This window comes from Oncorhynchus mykiss, chromosome 4 (genome assembly GCF_057628025.1).
Source record: "Oncorhynchus mykiss isolate SJ-2025 chromosome 4, ASM5762802v1, whole genome shotgun sequence".
Classification (NCBI taxonomy): Eukaryota; Metazoa; Chordata; class Actinopteri; order Salmoniformes; family Salmonidae; genus Oncorhynchus; species Oncorhynchus mykiss.
Genome location: NC_143025.1, coordinates 75,392,605 through 75,406,613, shown reverse-complemented (window position 1 = coordinate 75,406,613; position 14,009 = coordinate 75,392,605). Strand labels below are relative to the sequence as shown.

The window sequence follows — 14,009 nt, the reverse complement described above, 5'->3', positions numbered from 1 at the left end:
CTGGTACTGTATGTTTCACAAGTTTGAACAGCACAGTACAGCACAATACAGTACTGTAGAGCACAGCAGAGCACAGTACATTACAGTAAAGTACACAGTACAGTAAAGGAAAATGCTTTGCAAGTGTTTGTTTTTACATTTTAATTTGGATTATTCAGCAGACGCTCTTATTCAGAGCGACTTACAGTCGTTGCATTCAACCAGTGGCGTGCCGTGGGCCTGGGGCCTGGGCCTTCAGTGAGGTCCTACACAGTCCCACCCGAATTAATCCACCTCTTATTACCATCATTATGATGTCATAGCTCTAGACACTATACATTTAGACAGAAACGCAGTATAACCAGGCGTTGCGTCACCTTGAAATTGACATTTTTATTCAGAGAATTGCAGGGGAAGAGTACAATACAGTACAGTTCAACTAATAGGCAAGAACATAGTCGAGTGCAACAGAGTTATATTAATATTCTTCTTCTATCCATTTCTGGTCCACAAACTTTGAGCTTTAAGTCTCCCCCCCAAAAAAATACAGTTCCTGTTTACCCAAAAACATGACACAGTCAATGAGTCTTTTCAATATTTCCCTTTGTTTCTTCACCTTTTCATTGTGCAGCTCCGTTGCCCTGCGTGCTTGTTCGTTGAGCTGTAGATCCACTCGGGTGTCCCCAAAAGTTTTCAAAAGCACCATTGCTTGTAAGTGCCCAGCCGTACTTTGGTGTCTAGTTGCTGCCTTGGTTAGATAACTCAAGTTTGCAAAGCCAATGTGGCTCCAAACACCAAATTGATCACTTGCAAATAATATGCATTCCCAGCAGTACAGTTTGCAGTGCTTCTCGGAGCCTGTGAGCCATTGATAGCGCTCGTAGTTGGAACTTTGAAAGTGGCGAACGAACCCCTTTCCCGCCTGTGACACGCTTTGTAGCGTCGGCGTCGGGCGACCTCTCCTTACAATGTCTAATGCCGTTATAATTATATCCTCGACCAAATCGATATCTTCTCCTCCTTCCGCCATTGTGGGTTGAAAAAACAGCTTAGTAGTACACAAATTCATTTGTTTATCAAATTCAGTTTCCTAGTTCTGAGGTTCTGCATAGACCTGCCCATAGGACCTGCCTCTCAATATTGGTAATCCAATCAAAAGACGTGCAGGCACTACGCCTGCTAGCTGGCTCCTGTGTAACACTGGAGCCAGCCAGCAGGCGTACAATAGCCAACTCTAAAGCTGATTGGTTGACACTACATTTTCATTTCCATTCACTTTAAGCTACAAGCGCCCGCACTGTTGATTCTGAAGGCCTGAGGGCAGATTTTAGACCCCTGGTAACACATGATGGCTGAATATGACTGGATAAAAGATCTAACATAAAGACCAGCCCTCCAAATCTCAACCTGGGGCTGGAAGCAGTGCAACCAAGAGGAAAGCTATGAAATGAAGAGTATAACTCTTACTCTGGGGAATAATTGAATACATATTTGTGGGAAAATATATTTCAAAAAAGATATATTCTGATGATGTTTAGGCCAGCAGAGAAGGCCTTGCTGGCCCTGACGGCCCACCACTGCATTCAACTAAGGTAAATAATCAACAGACTAAATACAGGCACACACTCAAACATGCGTAACAGACATGCAGCGGCCTGAACATGCATACAGACTAGTGTCTGTAAGCGTTACTGAGAATGTTAATGTAGCTGAAGTGGTCTTTTAGTTTATCCTGGGGATTGGACTACTATGTACATCATTGCTGCCAGATGTAAGGCTTTTGAATGAACATATTGTAAGTGTGACAGATGGAACAATAACACATATTCTGTGGTGATAGAATGCTTACTTCATTGAAAATGTATGTGCAGATGAAAATTTGGCCATAGAATCAATGACTGAAAAATAAGTATTTTTCAACATCTGTAAATTATATATTTTCAACACCCAGAAAATTTGTATTTCTGATGTCTGGAAAATACGTCTTTTAACCTTTCATTCAGCACCTAAATGCACCTGATTCCAATGTCTGGTAGTTAGTGCTTTTTGAGGTTGGTTCAGTTTCGGTTTGATTATGACAGAATGATCACGATTTTGGTTTCGGTCATTTTTTACAACATTAAATGCACTATGCATTATGTGGGTTGAATGCTGTATCAACACAGAATAAAACAATGAATAAAAGTCCCATGACGGTAATGACTGCCCATTACAACTTATCACCTATTAACCATAATGTATTCACATTACTTTACTTTAATAAAACAATTAGTTGTGTATATTACATTTGTTATATTAGATTACTTTATTAATTAATTCCAAGTCATCACCTCATCTCTACAGAGCTGCTGCCTATGCTGGAAATAAGGCATACTTTTATGACCTCTGAATACCAACTATCAATCACTTAGATCATGTATTTTCAGCTAGAGATAAATTGTGAAGCAACTGCTCTATCCCGCTCGATTGTGCATTCTTCTGTGTCTTTTATGTAGCCCACATAAAGGAAACACATATCGGACAAGTAGGGGCGCAATGTATTATAGTCATTGTAGTTAATTACCACATTTTATGTGTTAAACTATATAGAATATTGGACTGTTGGAAACTACAACTCCCTACTACATCTCACAGTTCAGGCTTGATCTGATTTACCTCTACAGAAACTTTGGAAAGTGCACAGAAAAATAATAACTAAATTAGTTGTTTAAAACGGAAAAATAACCGAAATGTCAGGTTAATCTCTCATCCCTAAAGGCCGGAAAATGCGTATTTTCAACCTCCGGGAAATACATATTTGTACCTTTTATTCAGCACCTAAAATGCACCTGAAATCAAAGTCTGGAAAATACATATTTTCAATGTCATTTTGCTTACTGCGAAATGTGTAACGTTCTGACCCTAGTTCTTGTGTTTTTTCTTTGTTTTAGTTGGTCAGGACGTGAGTTGGGTGGGTATTCTATGTTTTGTGTTTCTAGGTTGGGTTTCTTGTTTGGCCTGATATGGTTCTCAGGTGTTAGTCATTGTCTCTGATTGGGAACCATATTTAGGTAGCCTGTTTTCTGTTGGGGTTTGTGGGTGGTTATTTTCAGTCTTTGTGTGTCTGCACCAGATAGGACTGTTTCGGTTGTCACGTTGTAGTTTTGTGTTTTTGAAGTGTTCAGTTTTCCATTAAAAAGATGAACACTAACCACGCTGCGCTTTGGTCCTCTCTATCTCCAGACGACAACCGTTACAAAATGACAACAGAAAAGAGGCCAAAAAGAGGCCAAAAAGGCAGAACAAGGATTTGGGATAATAACCAATTAGAAGTGTATTGAACTATTGAACTCCTTTGTTCAAATGAGTGCCCAATTAAAAGTGCTTTGAACTATGCTGAAAACAGAGACAGGAAAGAGGCACTACCAGTCATTTCTCTACTTTGTAAACCCACTGATCAGTGAGTTTTAACAAATTGCAGTGTTACTGTTATTACATTTTGTCCTTAACCATTATTTAACCAGGAAAAGCCCATTGAGACCCAGAGTCTCTTTTTCAAGGGAGACCTGGCCAAGAAGGCAGCAACAATCAATACATTACAGAATTAAAACATACAACAATACAACATGATCCAGCCTAAAAATAGCATTTACACAGAGTCTCCCATCAATATTTAAATTCATTCAGTGGCACTAACATATCTAGAAGCATGGATTGTAGACTATTCCATGCCTCTGGTGCACAAGAAGAGAAGGCAGTCTTGCCTAATACTGTGAATGTTCTGGGGACTTTAAGTAGCAACCACCTAGCAGACCAGGTATGGTAACTGCTGGTGGTGAAGGAGACCAGACTACAGAGGTAAAGAGGGACCAATGTTTCTGAGTCTAGCTACAGCAGCAACACCTAGCAGACCAGGTATGGTAACTGCTGGTGGTGAAGGAGACCAGACTACAGAGGTAAAGAGGGACCAATGTTTCTGAGTCTAGCTACAGTAGCAACCACCTAGCAGACCAGGTATGGTAACTGCTGGTGGTGAAGGAGACCAGACTACAGAGGTAAAGAGGGAGTTTACTCAAAAGGGCTTTGTAGATGAACATATAGAAATGTAGCTTTCTGAGCATATAAAGTGAGGTCCAATCTACCATTTGGTACAATGTGCAATGGTGGTTGAGTGACTTGGCATTTGTAATAAAGCGCAAGGACGCATGATAAACAGAGTCTCTGTCAGACAGAGGAGGCTGCATGATAAACAGAGTCTCTGTAAGACAGAGGAGGCTACATGATAAACAGAGTCTCTGTAAGACAGAGGAGGCTACATGATAAACAGAGTCTCTGTCAGACAGAGGAGGCTGCATGATAAACAGAGTCTCTGTCAGACAGAGGAGGCTGCATGATAAACAGAGTCTCTGTAAGACAGAGGAGGCTACATGATAAACAGAGTCTCTGTCAGACAGAGGAGGCTTCATGATAAACAGAGTCTCTGTCAGACAGAGGAGGCTGCATGATAAACAGAGTCTCTGTAAGACAGAGGAGGCTACATGATAAACAGAGTCTCTGTCAGACAGAGGAGGCTGCATGATAAACAGAGTCTCTGTAAGACAGAGGAGGTTACATGATAAACAGAGTCTCTGTAAGACAGAGGAGGCTGTATGATAAACAGAGTCCAGTCTCTGTAAGACAGCGGAGGCTGCATGATAAACAGAGTCTCTGCAAGACAGAGGAGGCTGCATGATAAACAGAGTCTCTGTCAGACAGAGGAGGCTGCATGATAAACAGAGTCTCTGTAAGACAGAGGAGGCTACATGATAAACAGAGTCTCTGTAATACAGAGGAGGCTGTATGATAAACAGAGTCCAGTCTCTGTAAGACAGAGGAGGCTGCATGATAAACAGAGTCTCTGTCAGACAGAGGAGGCTACATGATAAACAGAGTCTCTGTAAGACAGAGGAGGCTGCATGATAAACAGAGTCTCTGTCAGACAGAGGAGGTTGCATGATAAACAGAGTCCAGTCTCTGTAAGACAGAGGAGGCTGCATGATAAACAGAGTCCAGTCTCTGTAAGACAGCGGAGGCTGCATGATAAACAGAGTCTCTGTAAGACAGAGGAGGCTGCATGATAAACAGAGTCTCTGTCAGACAGAGGAGGCTGCATGATAAACAGAGTCTCTGTAAGACAGAGGAGGCTACATGATAAACAGAGTCTCTGTAAGACAGAGGAGGCTGCATGATAAACAGAGTCTCTGTAAGACAGAGGAGGCTACATGATAAACAGAGTCTCTGTCAGACAGAGGAGGCTGCATGATAAACAGAGTCTCTGTCAGACAGAGGAGGCTACATGATAAACAGAGTCTCTGTAAGACAGAGGAGGCTACATGATAAACAGAGTCTCTGTAAGACAGAGGAGGCTGTATGATAAATAGAGTCCAGTCTCTTTAAGACAGAGGAGGCTGCATGATAAACAGAGTCTCTGTCAGACAGAGGAGGCTACATGATAAACAGAGTCTCTGTCAGACAGAGGAGGCTGCATGATAAACAGAGTCTCTGTAAGACAGAGGAGGCTGCATGATAAACAGAGTCCAGTCTCTGTAAGACAGAGGAGGCTGCATGATAAACAGAGTCTCTGTCAGACAGAGGAGGCTGCATGATAAACAGAGTCTCTGTAAGACAGAGGAGGTTACATGATAAACAGAGTCTCTGTAAGACAGAGGAGGCTGCATGATAAACAGAGTCTCTGTAAGACAGAGGAGGCTGCATGATAAACAGAGTCTCTGTAAGACAGCGGAGGCTGCATGATAAACAGAGTCTCTGTAAGACAGAGGAGGCTGCATGATAAACAGAGTCCAGTCTCTGTAAGACAGCGGAGGCTACATGATAAACAGAGTCTCTGTAAGACAGAGGAGGCTACATGATAAACAGAGTCTCTGTAAGACAGAGGAGGCTACATGATAAACAGAGTCTCTGTAAGACAGCGGAGACTGCATGATAAACAGAGTCTCTGTAAGACAGAGGAGGCTACATGATAAACAGAGTCTCTGTCAGACAGAGGAGGCTACATGATAAACAGAGTCTCTGTAAGACAGAGGAGGCTACATGATAAACAGAGTCTCTGTCAGACAGAGGAGGCTGCATGATAAACAGAGTCTCTGTCAGACAGAGGAGGCTACATGATAAACAGAGTCTCTGTAAGACAGAGGAGGCTGCATGATAAACAGAGTCTCTGTAAGACAGAGGAGGCTGCATGATAAACAGAGTCTCTGTCAGACAGAGGAGGCTGCATGATAAACAGAGTCTCTGTAAGACAGAGGAGGCTGCATGATAAACAGAGTCTCTGTAAGACAGAGGAGGCTGTATGATAAACAGAGTCCAGTCTCTGTAAGACAGAGGAGGCTGCATGATAAACAGAGTCTCTGTCAGACAGAGGAGGCTGCATGATAAACAGAGTCTCTGTCAGACAGAGGAGGCTGCATGATAAACAGAGTCTCTGTAAGACAGAGGAGGCTGCATGATAAACAGAGTCTCTGTAAGACAGAGGAGGCTGCATGATAAACAGAGTCTCTGTAAGACAGAGGAGGTTACATGATAAACAGAGTCTCTGTAAGACAGAGGAGGCTGCATGATAAACAGAGTCTCTGTAAGACAGAGGAGGCTGCATGATAAACAGAGTCTCTGTCAGACAGAGGAGGCTGCATGATAAACAGAGTCTCTGTAAGACAGATGAGGCTACATGATAAACAGAGTCTCTGTCAGACAGAGGAGGCTGCATGATAAACAGAGTCTCTGTCAGACAGAGGAGGCTACATGATAAACAGAGTCTCTGTAAGACAGAGGAGGCTACATGATAAACAGAGTCTCTGTCAGACAGAGGAGGCTACATGATAAACAGAGTCTCTGTCAGACAGAGGAGGCTGCATGATAAACAGAGTCTCTGTAAGACAGAGGAGGTTGCATGATAAACAGAGTCTCTGTAAGACAGAGGAGGCTGCATGATAAACAGAGTCTCTGTAAGACAGAGGAGGCTGCATGATAAACAGAGTCTCTGTAAGACAGCGGAGGCTGCATGATAAACAGAGTCTCTGTAAGACAGAGGAGGCTGCATGATAAACAGAGTCTCTGTAAGACAGAGGAGGCTGCATGATAAACAGAGTCTCTGTAAGACAGAGGAGGCTGCATGATAAACAGAGTCTCTGTCAGACAGAGGAGGCTGCATGATAAACAGAGTCTCTGTAAGACAGAGGAGGCTGCATGATAAACAGAGTCTCTGTAAGACAGAGGAGGCTGTATGATAAACAGAGTCTCTGTCAGACAGAGGAGGCTGCATGATAAACAGAGTCTCTGTCAGACAGAGGAGGCTACATGATAAACAGAGTCTCTGTCAGACAGAGGAGGCTGCATGATAAACAGAGTCTCTGTAAGACAGAGGAGGCTGCATGATAAACAGAGTCTCTGTAAGACAGCGGAGGCTGCATGATAAACAGAGTCTCTGTAAGACAGAGGAGGCTGCATGATAAACAGAGTCTCTGTAAGACAGAGGAGGCTGCATGATAAACAGAGTCTCTGTAAGACAGAGGAGCCTGCATGATAAACAGAGTCTCTGTCAGACAGAGGAGGCTGCATGATAAACAGAGTCTCTGTAAGACAGAGGAGGCTGCATGATAAACATAGTCTCTGTAAGACAGAGGAGGCTGCATGATAAACAGAGTCTCTGTAAGACAGAGGAGGCTGCATGATAAACAGAGTCTCTGTAAGACAGAGGAGGCTGCATGATAAACAGAGTCTCTGTAAGACAGAGGAGGCTGCATGATAAACAGAGTCTCTGTAAGACAGAGGAGGCTGCATGATAAACAGAGTCTCTGTAAGACAGAGGAGGCTGCATGATAAACAGAGTCTTTGTAAGACAGAGGAGGTTACATGCATGAACAACAAGTCACCATAATCCATTACAGAGATAAAAGTGGTCTGAACAAGCTTCTTTCTAGCCATAAGCGGGAAGCTTTATTACAAAAATAAAAACCCAATTTCAATTTAAACTTTGTCATAAGATTATCCACATGAACTTTAAAGGACAACTTGTCATCCAAGCAAATACCTAGATACCAAATTCTAAAAGCCCTAGTTCCTAAACCAATTTACTGCTCCTCCACTGAGGATGACACTTTTTCAATGGATAAGCCACCAGATGTGACACAACTCTGGCAGAGTTCTAGCTCTGGTAAAGGTCATGAATTTAGTTTGTTGTACATTCAAGACCAGTTTGAGACCATAAAGGGAGGCCTGCAGTGACTGAAAAGCAGTCTGAAGCTCTTCAACAGCCTGAACCAGAGAAGGAGCACATGAATATATGACTGCATCATCTGCATATACTGTACATGGAACTTTGCTGGTTGCATCCCATTTCCCAAATCATTAATACAAATTGAGAACAACACAGGAGATAAAATAAAACTCTGTGGCACACCACTATTAACCTCAAGAAAGCTAGACATGTGACTGTCAGTATATACACATTGTGTTCTGGTAGAAAGAATGTTCCTAAACCAATTTACTGCCCCTTCACTGAGACCAATGTTTCTGAGTCTAGCTACAGTAGCAACACCTAGCAGACCGGATATGGTAACTGCTGGTGGTGAAGGAGACCAGACTACAGAGGTAAAGAGGGACCAATGTTTCTGAGTCTAGCTACAGTAGCAACACCTAGCAGACCAGGTATGGTAACTGCTGGTGGTGAAGGAGACCAGACTACAGAGGTAAAGAGGGACCAATGTTTCTGAGTCTAGCTACAGTAGCAACACCTAGCAGACCAGGTATGGTAACTGCTGGTGGTGAAGGAGACCAGACTACAGAGGTAAAGAGGGACCAATGTTTCTGAGTCTAGCTACAGTAGCCACACCTAGCAGACCAGGTATGGTAACTGCTGGTGGTGAAGGAGACCAGACTACAGAGGTAAAGAGGGACCAATGTTTCTGAGTCTAGCTACAGTAGCAACACCTAGCAGACCAGGTATGGTAACTGCTGGTGGTGAAGGAGACCAGACTACAGAGGTAAAGAGGGACCAATGTTTCTGAGTCTAGCTACAGTAGCAACAATTCATGGTCAACTGAATAAAAGGCCTTTGATAAATCCACAAACAGAGCAGCACAATGTTGCTTTTTATCAAGTGCATTAATGATGTCGTTTGCCACTGCCATAGCTGCAGTTGTGGTGCTGTGCCCCGATCTAAAGCCAGACTGAACACCGCTCAGTATGTTCTTTTCAATTAAGACGTTTTTTAACTGTGAGCTCACTAGGGATTCATAGACTGGCCAGGATAGGGAGTTGGGAGATAGAACGATAGTTATTAGCATCTGAGGGATCTCCACTCTTTAGCAGTGGGAGGACATAAGCTGATTTCCAAATGCTGGGTATGGAATTGGTCAAGTGACTCATGTTGAAAATGTGTGCCACAGGTTCAGATATAATACCAGCTGCTACCTTTAAGAGGGGTCCAGGCTGTCTGGACCTGCAGACTTTTTAGTGTCTATAGCCTTTAGTGCTTTATAGACCTCAGTATAAGAAACAGGCTCAAAGTTAAAATGGTTGACATTAGAGGTCGACCATTTATGATTTTTCGACACCGATACCGATTATTGGAGGACAAAAAAAGACGATACCGATTAATCGGACGGTTTTTAAAATTGATTTGTAATAATGACAATTACAACAATACTGAATTAACACTTATTTTAACTTAATCAATAAAATCAATTTAGCCTCAAATAAATAATGAAACATGTTCAATTTGGTTTAAATAATGCAAAAACAAAGTGTTGGAGAAGAAAGTAAAAGTGCAATATGTGCTTTGTAAGAAAGCTAACGTTTAAGTTCCTTGTTCAGAACATGAGAACATATGAAAGCAGGTGGTTCCTTTTAACATGAGTCTTCAATATTCCCAGGTAAGAAGTTTTAGGTTGTAGTTATTATAGAATTATAGGACTATTTCCCTCTATACCATTTGTATTTCATATAGCTTTGACTATTGGATGTTCTTATAGGCACTTTAGTATTGCCAGTGTAACAGTATAGCTTCCGTTCCTCTCCTCGCTCCTCCCTGGGCTCGAACCAGGAACACAACGACAACAGCCACCCTCAAAGCAGCGTTACCCATGCAGAGCAAGGGGAACAACCACTCCAAGTCTCAGAGCGAGTGACATTTGAAACACTATTAGCCCGCACCCCGCTAACTAGCTAGCCATTTCACATCACATCGTTAAACCAGCCTAATCTCGGGAGTTGATAGGCTTGAAGTCATAAACAGCAGAGCTGCTGGCAAAACGCACGAAAGTGCTGTTTGAATGAATGCTTACGAGCCTGCTGGTGCCTACCATCGCTCAGTCAGACTGCTCTATCAAATCATAGACTGAATTATAACATAATAACACACAGAAATGCGAGCCTTAGGTAATTAATATGGTAGAATCCGAAAACCATCATCTCGAAAACAAGACGTTTATTCTTTCAGTGAAACACGGAACTGTTCCGTATCTTATCTAACGGGTGGCATCCATCAGTCTAAATATTCTTGTTACATTGCACAACCTTCAATGTTATGTCATAATTACGTAAAATTCTGGCAAATTAATTCTCAATGAGCTAGGCTGCCCGAACTGTTGCATATACCCTGACTCTGCGTGCAATGAACACAAGAGAAGTGACACAATTTCACCTGGTTAATATTGACTGCTAACCTGGATTTCTTTTAGCTAAATATGCAGGTGTAAAAATATATACTTCTGTGTATTGATTTTAAGAAAGGCATTGATGTTTATGGTTAGCTACAAATTGGAGCAACGATGCGTACCACATCGATTGTATGCAACGCAGGACACGCTAGATAAAATAGTAATATCATCAACCATGTGTAGTTATAACTAGTGATTATGATTGATTAAGTTTAATGCTAGCTAGCAACTTACCTTCGCTTCTTACTGCATTCGCGTGACAGGCAGGCTCCTCGTGAGGCAGGTGGTTAGAGGTGGTTGGACTAGTTAACCGTAAGGTTGCAAGATTGAATCCCTGAGCTGACAAGGTAAAAATCTGTCATTCTGCCCCTGAACAAGGCAGTTAACCCACCGTTCCTAGGCCGTCACTGAAAGTAAGAATGTGTTCTTAACTGACTTGCCTAGTTAAATAAAGATTAAATAAAGGTGTAAAAAAAAAAAAAAAGATCGGCAAAATCGGCGCCCAAAATTACCGATTTCCGATTGTTATGAAAACTGGAAATCGGCCATAATTAATCGGCCATTCCGATTAATCGGCCGACCTCTAGTTGACATGAGGGCCTATATCATAGTTGACTGTAACAGAGCTTACATTAGAGGCCTGGGTCCCACCATTATCAAAGACTGAACCAGCAGATATGAAGTGCTTGTTAAAACCCCTACAATATGGGCTTTATCCCTCACTTCATTAGAATCCATCATTAAATGGTCAGGAAGGCCAGAGGATACATTAGAACCTGACACTGATTTGATTAGCTTCCAGAACTTGGTAGGGTTGTTTAGGTTCTCTGTGACTGCATTTAAATAGTCATCTGATTTGGACTTCAATCAATCCTGTACATTTGTTCCTTTACTGGGCGCTCTGAAGGAGGCCCAGTCAACAGGAGCATTTCTATGTCTAGCTTGAGCCCAAGAGATATTTATTTCTCTTTCTAATTAATTCGGCCAAGTTATCTGACAACCATGGATTGTCCTTTCCACTGATTCTACATATCTTCACAGGGTCATGCTTATCACAAATCGACACAAATGTCATATAAAAATAGTCCCAGGCAGTGTCAACATGGAGAATCAGAATTACTATGTCAATATTATGGTACAGATCAAGTAAGAACGCTTGCTCAACAAATTGTCTAAAATGTCATTTAAAAATCTAACAGGGTTTGGCTTTGGTCATGTTTGTATTTCTAACACAAGCAATTGCACAGTGATCACTGGCATCATTACAGAATATCCCAGTCGATGTGTATTTGTGAGGGTTATTCATTAGAATAATGTCCAATAGCGTTGATTTGTTAGGTGCTCTGGGATTCGGTCATGTAGGAGCATTAATTAATTGAGCGAGATTCAGAGAGTCACACAGTTCTTTAAAAGAGTCCGAGACAGATGAACATATAGCTCATCAAGCATGTCCCAGTTCAAATCTCCTACAATAATGAATTCAGAGTCATTTAGCTTGTGCAGGACATCAGAAAGAGAGTTAAGTGCGTCTCCTGAAGACGAAGGCGTCTGTAGCAGCCGACTACAGTGATGTGGGAGTCCTTATATACAGTATGTTCAAATCAAAATGTTTGGCTTTGGTATCGAGAGAATTTCACATAAACTCAGATTTCACATAAATTGCAACCCCTCCTTTACTCATCTGATCCATTGTAAAACAACATGTAGCCATCAATAGTACACAGTGTTTGTGTTCTGTGGTAAACAAGCTGTTCCTGGCTGCCTTTGGCAGACTATTGGCCATTTGAAGACCACTGAGCCTGTCCAGATGACCAAAAGCCTCTCTGTTGAACCCTAGCAGTACAAAAACAAGATTGGTATGAGCCAGGCACCAGGTCTCTCATCAACAGTCTTTCCTGTCAATGTGAACATATAGCTCATCTTGGTGAAGGGGTCAGGAAAAACTCCTGGCCCAACTCAGAGCTACTTTTAACCACAGTTCAGACCATTCCACCACAGTTCAGACCATTCCACCACAGTTCAGACCATTGCACCACAGTTCAGACCATTCCCCCACAGTTCAGACCATTCCACCACAGTTCAGACCAGCCCCTGTTCAGACAGATAATACTCTGGCTTGTACTTTACCTCAAAGTTAGCCTGGGTTAATAGCATGCACTTCAACAGGCCTCTCCAAGTCAACTTAATAACATATAAACATTGGCCAGATGTTACCAGGCTTAATTAGGACAGCCAGACCTTCAGATCAGCTCCAAAGAGACACGTAGCCAGACTCCTCACACAGACACATGCACACACACACACGTGAACAAACACATGCGCACACACGTCAGATAAACTCTGAACACGTAGCCAAAGCTAGCTTGCCTAGCTACATTTACGAAGGCCACAGAAATATGCGTCTCACCCACAGAGAGAAGGGGGAATGTGAGACAGGAAAAAGAGACTGAAAGAGGTGGATCTAAGAGAGAAGAGATAATGATGTATACTAAACAAAAATATAAACGCAACATGTAAATAAAAGATCCCAGAAATGTTCCATATGCACAAAAAGCTTACCTCCCTGTTAGTGAGCATTTCTCCTTTGCCAAGATAATCCATCCACCTGACAGGTGTGGCATGTCAAGAAGCTGATTAAACAGCATGATCATTACACAGGTGCACCTTGTGCTGGGGAAAATAAAATGTGCAGTTTTGTCACACAATACAATGTCACATATGTGTGCAATTGGCATGCTGACTGCAGGAATGTCCACCAGAGCTATTGTCAGAGAATTCAATGTTAATGTCTCTACCATAAGCTGCTTCCAACGTTGTTTTAAGAATTTGGAAGTACATCCAACCGGCCTCACAACCGCAGACACCGTGTAACTAGGCCAGCCCAGGACCTCCACGTCCGGCTTCTTCACCTGCGGGATCGTCTGATGAAACTGAGGAGTATCTCTGTCTGTAATAATTCTGATTGGCTGAGCCTTGCTCCCACGTGGGACCCAGGCCCACCCATGGCTGCGCCCCTGCCCAGTCATGTGAAATCCACAGAATAGGGCCTAATGCATTTATTTGAATTGACTGATTCCCTTAAATTATCTGTAACTCTTTAAAATCTTTGAAATTGTTGCACGTTGTGTTTATATTTTTGTTCAGTATAGATAAAGGGTGATAGGTAGAAGGGTAGAAATAGGGGATCAAAGAAAGTGTGGATGAGGGTTGGTAGAAAGGGAGCGATAGAGAGGGCCAGAGGGGTAGAAGTGAGATAGAGGCAGACAGATGCAGCTGGCCAGACACAAGGCCCAGTGTGTGTGTGCGGGCATGTGTGTGTGTTAGTGTGTGTGTGTG

The 14,009-nt window shown here is 42.5% G+C and overlaps 1 protein-coding gene across 4 annotated transcripts in view; it reads right to left on the bottom strand.

Moving 5' to 3' along the window:
* Positions 1-14,009, bottom strand: part of LOC110522377 (uronyl 2-sulfotransferase) — a 123,391-nt gene that overhangs the window by 30,706 nt on the left and 78,676 nt on the right. The window contains exon 1 of one of the 4 annotated variants that reach the window (XM_036976015.2): positions 13,233-13,587. The exons of the other annotated variants lie outside the window; for them this stretch is intronic. Coding sequence (XP_036831910.1) covers positions 13,233-13,274 — 42 coding nt within the window. The 5' untranslated portion in view covers positions 13,275-13,587. Of the gene's footprint in view, positions 1-13,232; positions 13,588-14,009 lie in introns of those variants that run through there. 4 annotated transcript variants of the gene reach the window in all.